At 42.7% G+C, this 21,104-nt stretch overlaps 1 protein-coding gene across 1 annotated transcript in view; it reads right to left on the bottom strand.

The window, feature by feature from the left end:
* LOC139375318 (connector enhancer of kinase suppressor of ras 3-like) overlaps positions 1-21,104 on the bottom strand; it is a 74,513-nt gene that overhangs the window by 17,047 nt on the left and 36,362 nt on the right. The window contains exons 9-15 of the mRNA XM_071116982.1: positions 20,234-20,302; positions 19,882-20,028; positions 16,671-16,807; positions 15,827-16,020; positions 15,646-15,732; positions 5,675-5,937; positions 854-891 (exon numbers count right to left, since the gene is read on the bottom strand). Coding sequence (XP_070973083.1) covers positions 854-891; positions 5,675-5,937; positions 15,646-15,732; positions 15,827-16,020; positions 16,671-16,807; positions 19,882-20,028; positions 20,234-20,302 — 935 coding nt within the window. The remainder of the gene's footprint in view (positions 1-853; positions 892-5,674; positions 5,938-15,645; positions 15,733-15,826; positions 16,021-16,670; positions 16,808-19,881; positions 20,029-20,233; positions 20,303-21,104) is intronic.

Below are 21,104 nucleotides of genomic sequence, written 5' to 3'. Positions count from 1 at the left end.
TCAATTGTCTACTATATCATGTAATAGTGTGATCTGAAATCTGTGCAATTAGGACAGATAAGGGTCTTGTTGTGTGGGCACTCATCATGTGTGACAAACAAGCAGAGAATGAGGGGGTCTTAAAATAGCAGTTTGGGGTGTGCGAGTGTGTTGGGATTAGTCATCAATCCCAGTGTTAATGAGTGCAGTCACACCTCCTCAGGCCCAATGAGAGGCTCTACCAAACAGACAGGGTGATCCTTCCACCATCGTCAGTCAGTAGGTTGGAGCAGCTACAGTATTTATAGTTTGTTTGGAAAATCATGTTTTGTTATAACACGGTCATCATTTATGATTCCTCTTGTAGGAGGTCACCGAAGTGAGGTTAATTTCATTTCAATAAGGGGAATAAAATATGATTGGTGATGTCTTCAAAGATTAAACCCAAATCCCTAAAATAAGAACCATCCTCATTCAGAGCCCTCTATTCCCACACAGAAGGATCTGCCCTATTCCTTCGGGGTCTTAATCATTCAAAGAAAGTCATGCCTTGCGGTTGTAACACTACCTGTCTGATCTAGCATGTGGTATCCCAGTAGTCTGTTGGTCTTCTTGTCTGGTCATCTGACACCATGATGAGGCTGAGGTTAGTTTTCTACCACACTGTTTTTCATTTGTCGTTAAAATCCAGTTGAGCACCCACCCCTGGCTTGGTTAAAAACATGCCACTACTGGGGGCTCCAGTCAGATGTCACCAAATATCAGGGGTATTTGTCCCATCTGACCTCATACTTCACATGCTTACAGTACAACACACAAGCAATTGAGAATGGGTTGTTATGAGTGTTATGGTTGCCGTAATGTGACCACCCACCTGTTGGGGAAGCCACTGCTGGAGCGCCTGTCAGACACCTGTGAGTGACGGACACAAAGAATGAACTCATTCACTACCCAGACAGCACTGGTCAACAGTTACTGGCCTTCTGAGTCACTTTCTCTGCATCTTCTGTTCTTGTGGGTTAGAGACTACTCTAGTCTGTCTTGCCCATATTGTTGAAAGGCATTGGAGGCAAGACCTGCTCTACAGTCACTTAAAAATCCTTAAAATGTTTTAAGAACATCTATGTGGCTAATTTAGAAGTTTTGATTTACTAATGTGTTAAGTTGGACAAATCGCTGATTTGCCTCCAAAGCTTAATATGTAAAAAAGAAAAATAGAGAGCATGTCATTCAACACACCAACATTATTTCCTTCAAAGAAAATGGTGAAAAGAAATACATACAAATCTGTCAACATGCATAACATCTTTCCCTTTTCACATGAACATAATGCATGGCCGTGGCTTTTGTTAGAAGTGAGCAAACAGTGCAGGGAGAAGCAAAGAGCAGGCTGTATTTTCCCCCACCACAAACATGCAGATTAGTTAAGGACCGCAGGTTGCCATAGCTAGGCAGGCTAGGGCAGGGCACAAAAGGTTAGAAGGAAGAGAGACTAAAACAAACAGACAGGGGGCACCCAGACAACCAGTATAATCATGCAGGGAAAAGGTAGAGGGGGAGAAAGTAGTGAGATTAATGTAGAAATATGACAAAGTCAATGTTGTTCTTCTTGTCTAGTATTAGGATTTTCAAAAGCCAAATTGGTCTGCCAGCTTTTTTGATCAAATGTAACAAATAAAATAAAGTGAGTCCCGAGTGCAATTCAGATGTAGGTGAAAAGGCGTACAGAGGTTAAGAGTATATTTTAAGCAAGATATCTTGACCGTACAATAAGACATATGCTTCAATCTCCTTAATTAGAACGTAGGGTCCATTTAAATTTGAAATAAGGCAGTTGCAGAAGCATGGCCAGCAGAGAGAGAGACATGGTAACTTTAGCTTGACTATCCAGTTTCACCACATGCTTCAAAAAAACAGAAGTAGAGTTCATTCTCAAAAGGTCAAAGCAAATTAGGCCAGATCATAACAGCTTTAAGCCCCTGAAGGTCCCCTTCCAGGGTGAATAGCCACTGAAAGTAACAATGCTAACACCTTTCATGCAAATGGTTGGTGTGGAGATTTGACAGATCACCAACCTATAACAATATGTTTAATCTAGTTCTTCAGTAAAAATAAATTAAATAAAGACAAAACAAATGAGAAATGGAATCAACTGGACCTTTAATAATATACTATCAAAATGTTACAAAAAAAGGTACAATTGTGTTTGTTACATTTCTTGACATGTCGTGGTATTGAATAATACTGTCCGTTAAACTCTGGTGTTGTTACACTTGTTATAAGCTATCCATATAGTCTTACTAAGCTATCTGTGCTGATTACAGAAGACTGCCTGGCCAGTGACTCCAGAGGCCTAACCTACACACCTTTGTTCCCAAGGCTGATTGTAGACAAGCAGCTGTTCGCATCCTTTGAGCAGGATGATCACAGAGCAGTGTGTCTACAGAACAAGGCAGGACATGGGACTGTACAGAGGAGTGCATAGCCTTGAACCCAGAGATAATTGCTGGTGATGTTGAAACAGTATTTTGTCACCCGCCATGCAGCATCAATCTGTGACAGTAGAGTGTTCCGATATGCATAGCTTTTAAAAAGGCCACCACTGGCAGTGTAGTTTAACTGAATGGTAACAAGGGCCTGACATGTAAAGACAAGCAGTAGAAATACAAGTACAATAGAAACCTGGAAACTCTTTTTTTTCTTTGTATCTCAAATTAAAAAACAGTTGGAATTCAAATCTAAAACTCCCTGCAAAAGTGTTTGATTGTTTCTCAAAGATAGTGCTAAACAGTGCATTCGGAAGGTACAGTACAGTGCCTTGCGAAAGTATTCGGCCCCCTTGAACTTTGAGACCTTTTGCCACATTTCAGGCTTCAAACATAAAGATATAAACTGTATTTTTTTGTGAAGAATCAACAACAACTGGGACACAATCATGAAGTGGAACGACATTTATTGGATATTTCAAACTTTTTTAACAAATCAAAAACTGAAAAATTGGGCGTGCAAAATTATTCAGCCCCTTTACTTTCAGTGCAGCAAACTCTCTCCAGAAGTTCAGTGAGGATCTCTGAATGATCCAATGTTGACCTAAATGACTAATGATGAAAATACAATCCACCTGTGTGTAATCAAGTCTCTGTATAAATGCACCTGCACTGTGATAGTCTCAGAGGTCCGTTAAAAGCGCAGAGAGCATCATGAAGAACAAGGAACACACCAGGCAGGTCCGAGATACTGTTGTGAAGAAGTTTAAAGCCGGATTTGGATACAAAAATATTTCCCAAGCTTTAAACATCCAAAGGAGCACTGTGCAAGCGATAATATTGAAATGGAAGGAGTATCAGACCACTGCAAATCTACCAAGACCTGGCCGTCCCTCTAAACTTTCAGCTCATACAAGGAGAAGACTGATCAGAGATGCAGCCAAGAGGCCCATGATCACTCTGGATGAACTGCAGAGATCTACAGCTGAGGTGGGAGACTCTGTCCATAGGACAACAATCAGTCGTATATTGCACAAATCTGGCCTTTATGGAAGAGTGGCAAGAAGAAAGCCATTTCTTAAAGATATCCATAAAAAGTGTTGTTTAAAATTTGCCACAAGCCACCTGGGAGACACACCAAGCATTTGGAAGAAGGTGCTCTGGTCAGATGAAACCAAAATTGAACTTTTTGGCAACAATGCAAAACGTTATGTTTGGCGTAAAAGCAACACAGCTGAACACACCATCCCCACTGTCAAACATGGTGGTGGCAGCATCATGGTTTGGGCCTGCTTTTCTTCAGCAGGGACAGGGAAGATGGTTAAAATTGATGGGAAGATGGATGGAGCCAAATACAGGACCATTCTGGAAGAAAACCTGATGGAGTCTGCAAAAGACCTGAGACTGGGATGGAGATTTGTCTTCCAACAAGACAATGATCCAAAACATAAAGCAAAATCTACAATGGAATGGTTCAAAAATAAACATATCCAGGTGTTAGAATGGCCAAGTCAAAGTCCAGACCTGAATCCAATCGAGAATCTGTGGAAAGAACTGAAAACTGCTGTTCACAAATGCTCTCCATCCAACCTCACTGAGCTCGAGTTGTTTTGCAAGGAGGAATGGGAAAAAATGTCAGTCTCTCGATGTGCAAAACTGATAGAGACATACCCCAAGCGACTTACAGCTGTAATCGCAGCAAAAGGTGGCGCTACAAAATATTAACTTAAGGGGGCTGAATAATTTTGCACGCCCAATTTTTCAGTTTTTGATTTGTTAAAAAAGTTTGAAATATCCAATAAATGTAGTTCCACTTCATGATTGTGTCCCACTTGTTGATTCTTCACAAAAAAATACAGTTTTATATCTTTATGTTTGAAGCCTGAAATGTGGCAAAAGGTCGCAAAGTTCAAGGGGGCCGAATACTTTCGCAAGGCACTGTATACAGACCCCTTGACAAGATTCTCTGTTCTGATGAAACCAAGATTGAACTATTTTCCCTGAATGGCAAGCGTCACATCTGAAGGAATCCTGTCACCATCCCTACGGTGAAGCACGGTGGTGGCAGCATCATGCTGTGGGGATTTCTTTCAGCGTCGGGGACTGGGAGACTAGTCAGGATCGAGGGAAAGCTGAACGGAGCAAAGTACAGAGAGGTCCTTAACAAAAACCTGCTCTAGAGCGCGCAGGACCTCAGACTGGGATGAAGGTTCACCTAACAGGAAAACGACCCTAAGCATTCAACCAAGACAACGCAGGAGTGGCTTCGGGACAAGTCTCTGAATGTTCTTGAGTAGCCCAGCCAGAGCCCGGACTTGAACCCGATCTAACATCTCTGGAGAGACCTGAAAATAGCTGTCCAGCAACTCTCTCCAGCCAACCTGACGGAGCTTGAGAGGATCTGCAGAGAAGAATGGGAGAAATCCCCAAATACAGGTGTGCCAAGCTTGTAGCGTCATACCCAAGAAGACTCGAGGCTGTAATCGCTGCTAAAGGGGCTTCAACAAAGTACTGAGAAAGGGTCTGAATACTTATGTTATTTTAGTGTTGTTTTTGTTGCAACAACGTCAACACCTTTTTCTGCTTGGTCATTACGGGGTATTATGTGTAGATTGAGGAAAAAATGAATCAATTTTAGAATAAGGTTGTAACGTAACAAAATGTGGAAAAAGGGAAGGGGTCTGAATACTTTCCAAATGCACTAAGTAAAAACAAATATATTAAAAAAAGTTCCCATGAAGATACAAGGCTGATATGTCCCAAAACATTCCTCTTGTCCATTTGTAGACAGATAGCCAGACATTTCCTTTTGGTAAAACCTCTAGCTCCAAATATTATTATTCTCATGCATGTGCTGGGTGTGGCAGCCAGCGCACCAAATATTCCTATATTTATCTGATTGTGTAGCTGAGATGGGATTGGTTGGTAGTCGGTGGAGGACTGGGATTGGTTGGTAGTCGGTAGGGGACTGGGATTGGTTAGGAGATGATGTATCAGAATGCAGTGAGTTAACTACTAAAGCAGTTTGGTTGTGGAGCAGTACATTAGCAGTACAGTAGTAGTAACACCGGGAAGGCAGGGAGAAAGTGAGAGAGAAGGAGAGCCCACTGCAAACAGTCGGAGGACAAAAAAAAGCACTGAGGAGGACAAAGATAGGAACAGGAAGCCCATCAGTGAGTCAATAGCTTAAGCCGTGTGATCCAACTGACCAGAAGCGAGGGCTCTGCCGGGGGGCGTTTGGAGGCGGGGGCTATGGGTGTCTTTTTGCTGTCCAGGTCATGGTCCTGGTAGGGGATGGTGGCGCTGTGGTGGAGGTCCTGGTTGGCAAAGTAGCGGCTGCCCCGGATGTGGTCCACCCCTCGGACCAGCTGTCGTTCCCCCACTGGCCTGTAGGGCGGCGCCACAGATGTGACCTCCTCAGCGATGGTGGGGATCCGCTCATTACTCAGGTATCTGTACAGTAGATCCTCGCCTGGAGGGGAGTGTGAAGGGAAATACACATCTTTAGTACAATTGATTAGAATGTAATGTACAAACACACATTACTGAGAATAGGTTGTTGATTTTAAGGCTTATCTTCAATAGGCCTAAACTGCATTAAGAGAAGCACTATTAAATTAAATGAGTACAATTGATCTCTACAGCATGTGTTAGCCATGCAATGACAGAGCACTGCACAGGCATCTAGGCCAATTAAATCATTCTCCCTCTCCTCTACCATTGCAGTGTAATTGGGTTTCCAGCAGTGAGAGACTGTTTGATAGCTCTGTCTGCATTCACAACTGTGTCCTCTCCAGGGGATGAAGAACTGATCTTCTCGGTGTAAACCAGGGGTTTAAAAAAACAGAAAAGAACGAAGATCAGAAGTGGGAACAAAAGTGATCTATACTGTTGATCTATACCGGAACAGAACTGTTATTTTAAAATGGGAACTGCGTAACAATGTTATTTTACCTTCTATACCAGGATATATGGAAACAGCCACAGGATGGTTTTTCAATAACCTTCTAAACTTCTATAAATTGTCATATTTGTAGCTACTTTAAATAAATAACTGCAGTCAACTTGTCAGGAGATAGATTGCCTTCTTCATTTCACCTGTCACATTCTTATACATAATGAAGCTTACCGTAGCTCCCCAGAACACGTGTTTTTGTAAATCGCACAATGGGAGAAAGTGGGTAGCAGGTGAGTCCAGCTGTGTATTGACAGGAGTCGTGTTTTAGATTGAAAGTATGTTTTTTTGCTTCAATAGACTGATCAGGGACGTGTAACTAAAGTCTTCCTTCACAGAAAATACATTAGCGCAACAGATTGGGCAGAAAATAGCTTAATTGTCATCAGATGACAACAGAAGTGCAACACTATTTGGCTAGCAGCCACACAAGTAAATGAGCTTACAATGCAAAAAAAAAAAAAGAAAAATGCATGGCCATCATATTTCCTAATGTTTTGCTTAAATTTAATCTTGCATTTTACAGGAGAAAAATAGGCTGGCTACACCGAGAAAAGTACCAGAGAAAAGTAGGCTGGCTACACAGATAAAAGTACCAGAGAAAAGTAGGCTGGCTACACCGAGAAAAGTACCAGAGAAAAGTAGGCTGGCTACACAGATAAAAGTACCAGAGAAAAGTAGCTACACATCAGTCAGAGGGCTGTCTTTTGATAGAATGCCCATTCGTGAATTATCATCCGAGTGCAGAAGTGCAACTTGAGCACAAAATGTATTTGATGCTGAGCAAAAATTACAATAACACAATTTTAGATCTGCATATACAAAACGCAGCAAGATATTTCTTAGGCGTTTAATCTTTTTTCCTGAGTGAAAAACAAAGTACTATGAGTTAGGGCGACCCGTAAGTTTAACCTGCTCGTTATCTATACTGAACAAAAATATAAATGCAACATGTTAAGTGTTGGTCCCATGTTTCATGAGTTGAAATAAATGATCCCAGAAATGTTCCATATGCACAAAAAGCTTATTTCTCTCAAATGTTGTGCACAAATTTGTTTACATGCCTGTTAGTGAGCATTTCAAGAAGCTGATTAAAAAGCATGATCATTACACAGGTGAACCTTGTGCTGGGGACAATAAAAGGCCACTAAATCTGCAGTTGGGCCTTTCTCCCAAGTGGGTGGGACTTTGCCCACCCATGGCTGCACCCCTGCCTTGTCATATGAAATACAAAGATTAGAGCCTAATTTATTTAAACTAACTGATTTCCTATATGAACTGTAACTCAGTAAAAGTTTAAATTGTTGCATTTATAGTTTTGTTCAGTATAAATGGCTGAAATAATGTCACGGGCAATGTTCCCTCTAAGCACGCAGCTCCTCCAGGACTGCAGCACAAAATAAAATAGAAGCACGAGAGATTGAACTTCACTCAACTTTCTAGAGTTTTTCCCTTTAGTTAAAAGGAACGGTTCACCCATTTTGAATGTTTATTGTTTTTGTGCATCTCTGAGCGATGTTCTATCGATTCCCTGGGTCAATTCATGTTTTTATGCATATCTGAGATATTGCTGTTCAAGCAGGCAGAAATCTGTCCGGTTTGACGTAGCACCGTGATAAAGTCGCTCTCACTACACTGGAAGTTAATAGGAATACAACTTTTAGATTACGAAAACGTATCATACATGTCAGATTTCAACACTGGCCGGTGTCATAACGCAGTAGGTTGTCTTCTCTCGAATGAGACATTGATCCTACTTTTGCGATATTCCTACCTCGAGAAATTTAAAAGCTATACAATACTACAGATAGAAAGATAATTCTCACAATTCGGAGAAGATTTGTAATGCTGTAATTCGTGCTAATGTTGGGTTTGAGCTAGCGCACAATAGACTGAAGGTAGCAAGACCAACTTTTGCCATGACTTTGAAGGAACACTAGGAGGAACACTCAACCACAGGAGCAAGAGCAACGGACACCCCGCCCAGACCAGCAAGACACTATTCAATTAGTCAAAACAGGAAAATGTGGCTAGAAATCAATAAAGAAATTCTCAAAAGAGAAATGTCCTCATGCGTGCTACCTATAACGCAATGGGACAAGGAAATCTTGGCTGGCAAAGCCCTCCCCCGGACAACGCTGGGCCAATTTGTGCGCCTCCTCATTGGTCTCCTGGTCACGGCCGGCTGTGACACAGCCTGGGATCGAACCCGGGTCTGTAGTCACGCCTCAAGCACTGCAATGCAGCGCCTTAGACCGCTGTGCCACTGGGGAGGCCCTCAGTGGCACAAAAAACAACCAACCAACAAAAATGGGTCACAACTCATGCAGCTCTGTCGCACGCTGGGTCTGTGCATAGTCAATGGTAGGCTTTAAGAAGACTCCTATGGTAGGTACACGTACAGCTCATCCCTTGGCAGGAATACTGTAGATCACGGACCTCAACCCAGAGTCTGAGCTTTGTCAGCCCACTGATGCTCCTATCAGACTACAGCAAAATCACAGTCTACTTGAACAAACCAATACTCAATAAAAGCCCAAAACTCCACAGTATTAAGAAATGCTATAGATGGAAGGAAAGTAGTGTAGAAACCTACCAAAAAACAATTAGGCAAAAACAAATTCAATCTCGTTTAGACAACTTCCTGGACAAAACATTTCACTGTCATAGAGAAGGTATAAACTTCACCGTATAAAGCCTAAACAGTATATTTGACCTTTAGCTTCCCTATCAAATCTAAAAATGTCAAGTAGACAGCCTAAGAAAATGAAAAACAATGACATATGGTTTGATAAAGAAAGTAAGAAATTGAGGAAACTATCCAACCAAAAACAGAGACGAAGAAAACCTGAGTCTACACCTCCACTATGGTGAATTACTAAAACAATACAGAAATACATTATGGAAAAAGAAGTAACAGCTCAATATAATTGAAGAACCCATAGACTAACCACTTGTGAGGAAATTGGAAAACACTAAACAAACAACATGAAGAGTTAACTATCCAAAACAGAGATGGGTGAACCACTTCTCCAATCTTTTGGGCCCTATAACAAAGAACAGCAAAAATATATACATGATAAATTACAAATCTTATAATCAACTATCACAGGCTACCAGAATCCACTGGATTCTCCAATTACATTTAATGAAATACAGGAGAAAATGCAAACCCTCCAACCCAAAAAGGCCTGTGGTGTTGATGGTATCCTAAAAGAAATGATAAAACAAACAGACCACAAATGCCAATTGGCTACAATTAAACGAACAACATCCTCAGCTCTGGCATTTCCCCCAATATTTGGAACCATGGACTGATCACCCCAATCCACAAAAGTGGAGACAAATGTGACCGCAATAACTACCATGGGATTTGCGTCAACAGCAACCTTAATGATAACGCCAAGAATTTTCCGACCAGCAGACACGTACATTTCCTCAGTGAAAATAATGTACTGTGCAATTGTCAAATTGGCGTTTTACCCAATTACTTTGACAGACCACGTATTCACTCTGCACATCCAAATTGACAAACAAACCAAAACAATAGCAAAGTCTTCTCATGCTTTATTGATTTCAAAAAAGCTTGACTAAATTTTGCATGAGGGTCTGCTACACAAATTGACAGTAAGCAGTGTTAGGGGAAAACATTTTTTGTGCAGTTAAAATGATTGAAAAAAAAAATCCAGAAGAATGTGGGGTGAGACAGGGATGCAGCTTGACATATATAGTTGTGGCCAAAAGTTTTGAGAATGACACACATTTTCAAACTCTGCTGCCTCAGTTTGTATGATGGCAATTTGCATATACTCCAGAATGTTATGAAGAGTGATCAGATGAATTGCAATTAATTGCAAAGTCCCTCTTTGCCATGCAAATGAACTGAATCCCCAAACATTTCCACTGCATTTCAGCTCTGCCACAAAAAGGACCAGCTGACATGTCAGTGATTCTCTCGATAACACAGGTGTGAGGGTTGACGAGGACAAGCCTGGAGATCACTCTGTCATGCTGATTGAGTTAGAATAACAGACTGGAAGCTTCAAAAGGAGGGTGGTGCTTGGAATCATTGTTCTTCCTCTGTCAACAATGGTTACCTGCAAGGAAACATGTGCCATCACCATTGCTTTGCACAAAAAGGGATTCACAGGCAAGGATATTGCTGCCAGTAAGATTGCACCGAAATCAACCGTTTATCGGATCATGAAGAACTTCATAGAGTGGTTCAAAATGTTGTGAAGGCGGCTTCAGGGCGCCCAAGAAAGTCCAGCAAGCACCAGGACCATCTCCTAAAGTTGATTCAGCTGCGGGATCGGGACACCACCAGTACAGAGCTTGCTCAGGAATGGCAGCAGGCAGGTGTGAGTGCATCTGCACGCACAGTGAGGCGAAGACTTTTGGAGGATGGCCTAGTGTCAAGAAGGGCAGCAAAGAAGCCACTTCTCTCCATGAAAAACATCAGGGACAGACTGATATTCTGCAAAAGGTACAGGGATTGGACTGCTGAGGACTGGGGTGAAGTAATTTTCTCTGATGAATCCCCTTTCCGATTGTTTGGGGCATCCGGAAAAAAAGCGTGTCCGGAGAAGACAAGGTGAGCGCTACCATCAGAGTCCTGTGTCATACCAACAGTAAAGCATCCTGAGACCATTCATGTGTGGGGTTGCTTCTCAGCCAAGGCAGTGGGCTCACTCACAATTTTGCCTAAGAACACAGCCATGAATAAAGAATGGTACCAACACATCCTCCGAGAGCAACTTCTCCCAACCATCCAGGAACAGTTTGGTTACCCACAATGCCTTTTCCAGCATGATGGAGCACATTGCCATAAGACAAAGTGATAACTAAGTGGCTCGGGGAACAATGGCCAGGAAACTCCCCAGACCTTAATCCTATTGAGAACTTGTGGTCAATCCTCAAGAGGCGGATGGACACACAAACAAAAAACAAATTCTGACAAACTACCAAGCATTGATTATGCAAGAATGGGCTGCCATCAGTGGCCCAGAAGTTAATTGACAGCATGCCAAATGTTGACTCCTTGCATCAACTTCATGTATTTGTCAATAAAAGCCTTTAACACTTATAAAATGCTTGTAATTATACTTTACTATTCCATAGTAACATCTGACAAAAATATCTAAAGACACTGAGGCAGCAAACTGTGTAAATTAATATTTGTCATTCTCTCAACTTTTGGCCATGACTGTACAGTGAATTTGGAAAGTACTCAGACCCCTTGACTTTCCACATTTTGTTACGTTACAGCTTTAATCTAGAATGTATTCAATTGTTTTTTCCCCCCGCTCATCAAATCTACACATAATGACAATTTTTTTTTTAAAAGTAGAGTATTCAGACTGTTTACTTAGTACTTTGTTGAAGCACCTTTGGCAGCGATTACCTTCTTGAGTATGACGCTACAAGCTTGGCACACCTGTATTTGGGGATTTTCTCCCCTTCTCCGCAGATCCTCTCAAGCTCTGTCAGGTTGGATGGGGAGTGTTGCTGCACAGCTATTTTCAGGTCTCTCCAGAGACGTTAGATCAAGTTCAAGTCTGGGCTCCTCAAGGACAATGACTTGCCCCAAAGCCACTCCTCCGTTGTCTTGGCTGAGTGCTCAGGGTCATTGTCCTGTTGAAATTTTTATTTATTTTTTAAATGTAACCTATATTTAACTAGGCAAGTCAGAAGCACAAATTCTTATTTACAACGACGGTCTACTGGGGAACAGCCTTGTTCAGGGGCAGAATGACAGATTTCTACCTTGTCAGCTTCGGGATTCGATCCAGCAACCTTTTGGTTATTGCCCAACACTAACCACTAGGCTACTAACCTGCTAAACCGTCACTAACCTGCTGAACCTTCACCCCAGTCTGAGGTCCTGAGCGCTCTGGAGCAGGTCTTCATCCAGGATCTCTGTACTTTGCTCCCTTCATCTTTCCCTCGATCCCGACTAGTCTCCCAGTCCCTAAAATACATCCCGACAGCATGATGTTGCAAACACCATGCTTCACGGTAGGGATGGTGCCAGGTTCTCTCCAGATGTGATGCTTGGCATTCAGGCCAAAGAGTTCAATCTCGGTTTCATCCGATCAGAGAATCTTGTTTCTCATGGTCGGAGTCCTTTAGGTGCCTTTTGGCAAACTCCAAGCGGGCTGTCATGTGCCTTTTACTGAGGAGTGGCTTCCACCTGACCACCTTACCATAAAGGCCTCATTGGTGGAGGGAGTGCTGCAGAGATGGTTGTCCTTCTGGAAGGTTCTCCCATTTCCACAGAGGTACTCTGGAGCTCTGTCAAGAGTGACCATCCGGGTCTTGGTCACCTCCCTGACCAAGGCCCTTCTCCCCCGATTGTGCAATTTGGCATGGCACCCAGCCCTAGGAAGAGTCTTGGTGGTTCCAAACTTCCATTTAAGAATGGAGGCCACTGTTCTTGGGGACTTTCAATGTTGCAGAAATGTTCTGGTACCCTTCCCCAGATCTGTGCCTTAACACAATCCTGTCTCAGAGCTCTACGACAATTCCTTCGACCTCACGGCTTGGTTTTTGCTCTGACATGCACTGGCAACTGTGGGACCTTATACGGACAGGTGTGTGCCTTTCCAAATCATGTCCAATCAATTGAATTTACTGCAGGTGAAATCCAATCAAGTTGTAGAAACATGAAGGATGATTGTCATGACGTTGCCCTCTGGACACAGCAAGCACCATCCCCCTACCTCTGCACCATCTCTCTCTGTCTCCTACACCCTGGCTGTTGTGGTCAGAGAGGTTGTAAATTCCTGGAAGAGACCATCTCCTCATGGCCAAAGTAGAGAGCGAGAGAGTGAGTTTTCATAGAGAGAACAAAGGAATTTCTTCCACCTCACAGAACTGGAGGTCCGAACAATATTTATGTTCTGGAGAATGTATAAAAGATCGGTGAAGAATCCAGCTACGAACTGGTCCGTTTGGTACAATTTTGTGAAACTCACGAGAGACAATACGGCCACATTACCATAACACTGTTTATACAATAGCCTCAGGCTTACATCTAATTGTTGTACAAAATGAATGAGTAAAGATGATACTATTTGTGAAATGATGGATGCTATGTAATGATGTTAATGTGAGAGAATTGTATTTCTGTTTAAAGTTTCACTAAGTCATTGGCACGCCCCCAGGGGCAGACAGGACCTGGCGTCATGACAGCCCTTTTCGATGTTCTGAATAAAAACCCCACTTGGGTTTTCCATCACCAGACCAGTACCTCTATCATAGAGGGAAATAAGGTTTAAATAGTTTGGTTAATCTTTTAACCATCCCACGTGGTTAAACTCTTAGACTATCGATACCGACAGAATAAGAACAAGTCTGATATTATTTACTAGTCTGCAGCTAGGAATTCGGTATCATTGAACGCGAAGACCGACAACCGCCGAAACATCTATTCTATAACGACATAAATGAATGTCACTCTGAACTATCCATTCTAACCACGACAGAGAGAGAGGGCGGACAAACTCGCCAACAGAAAAACTTTTCAACTGAGATCCCGACGACACACTGAGCGTAAATATATTGATTGCAATTATTTCCGAATGCGTGAGCGTTCATGTGCATAGGATTAGCATTTCAATTGTTATAATGATCAACTCTGTGGTGACTTCTCAGCTGACCCCCACTCCTTTTGTCTAACAAGCCACCATGCCGGTTTAGCCCACTAGGGCACATTTCCCCTATCATTTCTTTGTAACCATATCTACTTTGTTTGTGTTATGCATTTCTGTGAGTACTTAGTAAATACATGACTTTAAGACAATTGATGTATGGCTGACTCAGTGAGGGCTGGGTTCGTGCAGATATCCAACAATTTATGACGTTTTGAATGAGACTAACGTGAGGTAAAGAATAATTCATTAATTAGAAGACTAAGTGATCAGATATTAAAATATCTGAAAGTTATTAGGAAAATTATGACTTTGTATTCTGAATATTTTCCTTGGTGCCCCGACTTCCTAGTTAATTACAGTTACATGATTAATCAGTTTAATCGCGTAATAATAATTAGAGTTATTTGATAAATAGTGGGGCAAAAAAGTATTTAGTCAGCCACCAATTGTGCAAGTTCTCCCACTTAAAAAGATGAGGCCTGTAATTGTCATCATAGGTACACTTCAACTATGACGGACAAAACGAGAAAAAAAAATCCAGAAAATCACATTGTAGGATTTTTTATGAATTTATTTGCAAATTATGGTGGAAAATAACTAGGATATGAAAATCTGGATACCACCCAAACTTACTGCCTGTCAAATGAAAATCTTTGCCAGTGTTTGTGTGTGTTTTGGCTACCTGCTCCTCCCCCTCAAGCATTGGCTACTGTAGCGTGATTCAGAAATTAGGGAGAGATTTTTTAATTACAGAAGAATGGATTAACTTTTTCAATGCTAGTTAAGGTACTATAGCTGTTTCACTTTGGATTTATTAACTAAAATAAAGCAAGACGTGTTTTTAATTCAGGTACTGCTCTGCACACACAAGCTTGTTAGCTAGCTAGCTCTGGTCCAACATAGCCAAATCTCGGAAGTTCAAAGACGTTCAAAAGTCCTGTATAGAAGCCTCCACTCCGTAGGTATATTTCTGTGGGCCTAATTCAGTTAATGCATGTCATAAGATGCCCAGCGCTTCAGGCCAAACCTCCTCCAACACCCTCTCTCACCATAAACTTGTCTGTCCATCGTGCATTTAAACAACTATTGCTTGCTCGCTCCTAAGCGGCTCTTTCTGCACTGATTGGTGAAGTAATTTAATGTCAAGCTAACTGTTAATTTTTTTTATTGATTTCAGAGGTTTAAAAAAGGAATCGAAAATAATCGGATAAACCTACACTTTTTTTTTGGTTCTAACCATTTCATAACTTCATTTTGCAGGTTTGAACAGTGAAACGGAAGAAAAAAAGGGAACAAAATGGTGGTTCCAATCCCTAGTGTAAACTCTAGTAAACTCTGGCTCTCAGTTGACACTAATCACATGGTTCATTCATTGGTCAATTAAGTAGAGGTACCAGTCCTCCAAGGTCATCGGAGGGGTAAATTCTACCATGTGTTCAATTATTTAACCGTTGAAGGTGTGAATTGGATAATCTGAGGTTGTGGTCAATTAGTTTACTGTTGGTTGATTACTGTCAATTGTTTATTCTGAAATTACTCAGAAGATGGGTGGCTGGCATGTGTTTCTTACCTTTCTGGCCTTGTGCCCAGGGCTTGGCATAGGGGTCTGCAACTCCAAGACAGGTGTCCACTGGCATGGAGAGGGGGCGTGGCTTACCTAAGCAGGAAGAAATAATTGTTTTGAATATTGGCTTGAATTCTAGAATGAGTGGGCCTTGTGTATGTCGTCATTGTGGGGGGATAACACTAACCACGAGATGAGGTGTTGCGTTGCCTCATCCTGGGCTGAATGACATTGGCCTCGATAGGGTAGACCACGCCCAGCTTGTCGTAGTCTGCGATGGTGAAGCGTCTTTGACTCTCCAGGTCCAGGAAGGAATTGGGCGACTCTGAACCCTTTGGTCTGAGCTTAATGATACTGGAGTAAGAGCTGATCTTACCCTCTCTGTAGAAAGAAAATGATCAGAATTAACGTCGCATTTCAAATAGGTGAGAGCACAAGGAAGGAGATCAAATTAGTACAATTTGTTTTATGCTGTTGCTCAGTCCCTAACTAAAGTTGCTCTGGATATACGAGTCTGATAAATCGCTAAAACTTAAATTCAAGATGCATACAACAAAATCAACAACCTGTTGAATATGATTCACCATCTGAACATAGCAACAGCCTGGTCACTGCCATACACAGAGGGAAGGAGAGAGACAGCGAGAGAGATGGAGGCAGATGAAACAGAGGCTGTTGCATAACGTGTCTAGCGGAAAGGGATGAATGTGCTCTGTTGTAGGGGTTTATGGGTGAAAGGCCAGAGATGGGGGGCTGAAACACTCCCTTTCCAGACCTCAAAGGCAGGGAAATGGAGCAGGAGAAGGTAGCTGGAGAATGGAGCACCGGCTGTCTATGGGTGCGCGGCTCCCTCAATGCAGGGTTACAGGGACCCACACATACGTCTAACTCACCCTGAGGTGTAGATTCAGGCTAGGAGTTTTTACAGAACCCAAAGTACTCTAGGCTTATGACTAGGCCTGGTTAAATGCCTAGGAAGACCCCTGACCCTAGTGTATGGCAGTGATTGGAGAAGGGGGTGCAGGACTTACAGGGGTACACAGCGTGGGGTGTAGGGTACCGAGGGGGGAGGGGGGATGTACAGGTCCAGGATAGCGGGTTTCTCCTTCTTGGTGGCGCTGTCTGTGGAACAACCTGGAGACTGGGGTTTGTTCAGGGAAGGCGTGCTCTGAAAAAAAAAAAAAACATTCAGTCAGAAAATGCTCCCCTCAGAACCTATTGTAACTGTTGGTGGGCAAACGGCCAGCAGCATAGCTACAGCAAATGGATAGATGTCTCAAGAGGTATCTACTTTCTAGGAAAGCGTTTCTCCCATATGTCACATCCTATTGTCTACTCTAGCTAATTGCTTTTGTCTTTTTAAACTTCCAACATTCATCATCAAAATTGATGGCTTATTATCTCAATTGTCTGCTACTGTATTTACATTCCCTGGCCAAGGAAATGTAAACACTACTTGTTAGGAAAGAGATGGCTCAAGATATGGCCGGTCCTACATTATAGCTGCATGCCTGTCTCTTTACATCTACAGTGCATTCTGAAAGTATTCAGACCCATTCACTTATTCCACATATTGTTTCATTACAGCCTTATTCTAAAATTTATTAAATATGAAAAGAATCCTCAATCTACACACAACAACTGAAAATTACAAAGCAAAACATTTTTATAAACAAAAATACCATATTTACATTAGTATTCAGACCCTTTGCTATGAGACTCGAAAATTGAGCTCAGGTGCATCCTGTTTCCATTGATCATCCTTGAGATGTTTCTACAACTTGATTGGAGTCCACCTGTGGTAAATTCAATTGATTGGACAATATTTGGAAAGGCACACCGGTCTATATAAGGTCCCACAGTTGACGGTGCATGTCAGAGCAAAAACCAAGCCATGAGGTCGAAGGAATTGTCCATAGAGCTCAGAGACAGGATTGTGTCGAGGCACAGATCTGGGGAAGGGTTCCAAAACATGTCTGCAGCATTGAAGGTCCCCAAGAACACAGTAGTCTCCATCATTCTTAAATTGAAGAAGTTTGGAACCACCAAGACTCTTCCTAGAGCTTGCCAAACTGAGCAATCGGGGGAGAAGGGCCTTGGTCAGGCAGGTGACAAAGAACCCAATGATCACTCTGACAGAGCTTTAGAGTTCCTCTGTGGAGATGGGAGAACCTTCCAGAAGGGCAACCATCTCCGCAGCACTCCACCAATCAGGCCTTTATGGTAGAGTGGCCAGACGGAAGCCACTCAGTAAAAGGCACAAAACAGACCACTTGGCATTCACCAAAAGGCACCTAAAGGACTCTGACCATGAGAAACCATGAGAAAGATTCTCTAGTCTGATGAAACCAAGATTGAACCCTTTGGCCTGAATGCCAAGCGTCATGTCTGTAGGAAACCTAGCACCATCCCTACGGTGAAGCATGGTGGCGGCAGCATCATTCTGTGGGGATGTTTTTCAGCGGCAGGGAGGCTAGTCAGGATCGAGGAAAAGATGAATGGCGCAAAGTACAGAGAGATCCTTGATGCAAACCTGCTCCAGAGTGCTCAAGACCTCAGACTGGGACGAAGGTTCACCTTCCAACAGGACAACGACCCTAAGCACGCAACCAATACAACGCAGGAGTGGCTTCGGGACAATTCACTGAATGTCCTTGATTGGCCCAGCCAGAGCCCGGACTTGAACCCTATCAAACATATCTGGTGAGACCTGAAAATAGCTGTGCAGCAACGCTCCCCATCCAACCTGACAGAGTTTGAGAGGATCTGCAGAGAAGAATGGGAGAAACTCCCCAAATGCAGGTGTACCAAGATTTTAGTGTCATACCCAAGAAGACTCAAGGCTGTAATCGCTGCCAAAGGTGCTTCAAAAAAGTACTGAGTAAAGGGTCTGAAAACTTCCTGCTTTGTCTTTATGGGGTATTGTGTGTAGAGTGATTTGTTTTTTTCTCCTCGTCAATCAATTTTAGAATAAGGCTGTAACATAGCAATGTGGAAAAAGTGAAGGGGTCAATAATTATATTTGGGGAGTGGAAGGATTTGAATGGGAATCCAAAACAGCTGCTGCGACATACATTTCAGAAACTACACCATTCTACCACAGCTATGGCGGCATTTTACAGCCACACTACTTGGTAAATTGACCATGTTCAGTTTCACTCTCCATCAAGCAGATCATAGTACGTCTCCCCTCTCCTCCTCCCCCAATAAAACAGCCTACCTGTAGAATCCAGTGTCACTCCTGAATCACTGTGTGTTCCATCATTGTTTAACACACTGACACATCTCTCATCATAAAACCCAAGATGTGGCGCTTTTGATTCCTGACACCTTGTTCAAACACGACGGTGAACAAGTCCCGAATGATCCAGTATCTTTGTGATGAGAGGTTCTTTGTTAAGTGAAACCAGCTCTGCTTTGATATCATGTGATCTGATCTTCCCAGGGCAGAAGAAGCCTCCAGAGGCATGACAGGGCAGTGCCAGGACCAGCACACAGGTTGGGTTACAACAGCGTATTGTTCCCTATGGAGACCCAGTCACTGCAGGCAGGGCTCAGGTGCTTGGCTGTGGCTAAGAGCTCAGCAAAGTCATAATTGTCCACATATGAGAGAGTGGTGAATTGGATTACCATTACATAACTTCATTAACACAGGATTTGTCTGAACCTTCTGAGACTTGATTCTCCTCGTCTCCACTCTCTCAAATATTAGGGGTTTTGACCTTCTCAAAAGAGGGTGTACCCAAGCCATTTGTGAGCTGAACCATTGAGCGGCCCACTGAGAGACTTGTCTTCCATGGAAGCTCGCTGACTAGCCAACCTAACCCACATAAATACAGCATGGATCACTAGTGATTCCCACCCTACATTACTGCCAGATGTTGATCTGGTTCTACAACCACCACCACATACACAAACCACTCAGACATTTGTTCCTCGGTCTTCTACTCACCACTGTCCCCAGTGGTGGGGAGCTCCTGTCTCTGCAGACTGACTCACAGACTGCTGGCTGCAGCCACTGATGGCCCAGTAAGAGGGACATCATCATCACTGTGAAAGTACAGTAGTTGTCCTCAGCCCTGTGGCCCTCTCTCTGGGTGGTTCCTACACTTGTCTAGACTTGTTACAAACACATTTCCCTACTCCCCCATAAAGCACATTTAACAAAAGGTAATATGAACAATAACAATCACACTGCCTTAGTACATCAAAGTAAAAGATGAAGGGGTTTAGAAGGTTCACCTGAGCCATGGGCGGTTTCCAACGCATGTTCTTGAGGGGGGCCGGTGTGAACCCACAGGTGCCTGTAGGTCTCTTCTTCAGCAGCAGGACTACACCTTTAGGGTCCTCTCTCAGCTTCCCCACCAGGTTCTTCAGCTGCCAGCCCACCTGACAACACACAGAGTGTCAGCAATATATCCTTCTGTAGCTGTGTAGTGAACTACAAGGGCCAGATTCTAACTTGAGACACAAATGTGTGGTTTTAAGTGAACGTGTGAGCCGTGGACAGTCTCAACCCTTCTATAGCACTATAGTCAATTGGAGGAGTGGTGTGTGTGACAGGTGTCAGATATAACAGGTGCTGGGTGCTCACCACCGTCTGCTGGTTGACCTGGATCACCTCGTCACCTCCATGGATCTTCCTAGTCATGTCCGCGGGAGACTGACAACACAAAGGAGAAGATTAGTCTACCAACAGACATCACCTACATGTAATATTAGCTCCAGGATAATTCCACATTTATCTGTGTTTGCTTTGTCAGAAGTTCCACGTATGGGCTTGTTACGAAACAGACCCACTTCATAAGCCCCTGAGGAAATATACCTTCAATATAATTCTGACTACATAACACAAACACCCTTCTTAATGAATGGGTTGTCACATTATACATGACACATTTTGCATGAGAACGTCAAAGCAATTAATGAGTCATGATATATGATGAATTAGGGTTTGATAAACGACGGAAGGCATGATAATTAGGCTGTATTAGCTAGCGCTGCCACATTACTCAGTGTTCTTCTGATGCGGAACACTAGGATATTTTACTGTTGGAGTTTGGGTTTCTAAAATGGATGACGGAGATGGGCACAGCTATATTATTCAACCCATACAAAACTCCATCCCTCTCTTCACTGCTTGGTAAACACATTTACACTGGTATCCTTGCTCTGGGGTAAACACTTCTGCCCTTGACCCCCTTCAGCAGGGGAGGAGGGCGGCAGGGTGGGTTGTAAAGGAGATGGATGGTTTGAAGCCCACCCTTAACTGTCCCCAGTGGTGGAAAAACTACCCAATTGTCATACTTAAAAAGTAAAGATAATACAATTAAAAGATAATAAAATAAATGACTCAAGTAATATTCCTACTTGAGTTAAAGTATTTGGTTTAAACTATACTTAATATAAGTATCAAAAGTAATTTCAAATTCCTTATATTAAGCAAACCAGATGGCCCAATTTTT

This window comes from Oncorhynchus clarkii, chromosome 19, assembly GCF_045791955.1.
Source record: "Oncorhynchus clarkii lewisi isolate Uvic-CL-2024 chromosome 19, UVic_Ocla_1.0, whole genome shotgun sequence".
Lineage (NCBI taxonomy): Eukaryota > Metazoa > Chordata > Actinopteri > Salmoniformes > Salmonidae > Oncorhynchus > Oncorhynchus clarkii.
This window is presented reverse-complemented; position numbering and strand designations above follow the sequence as displayed.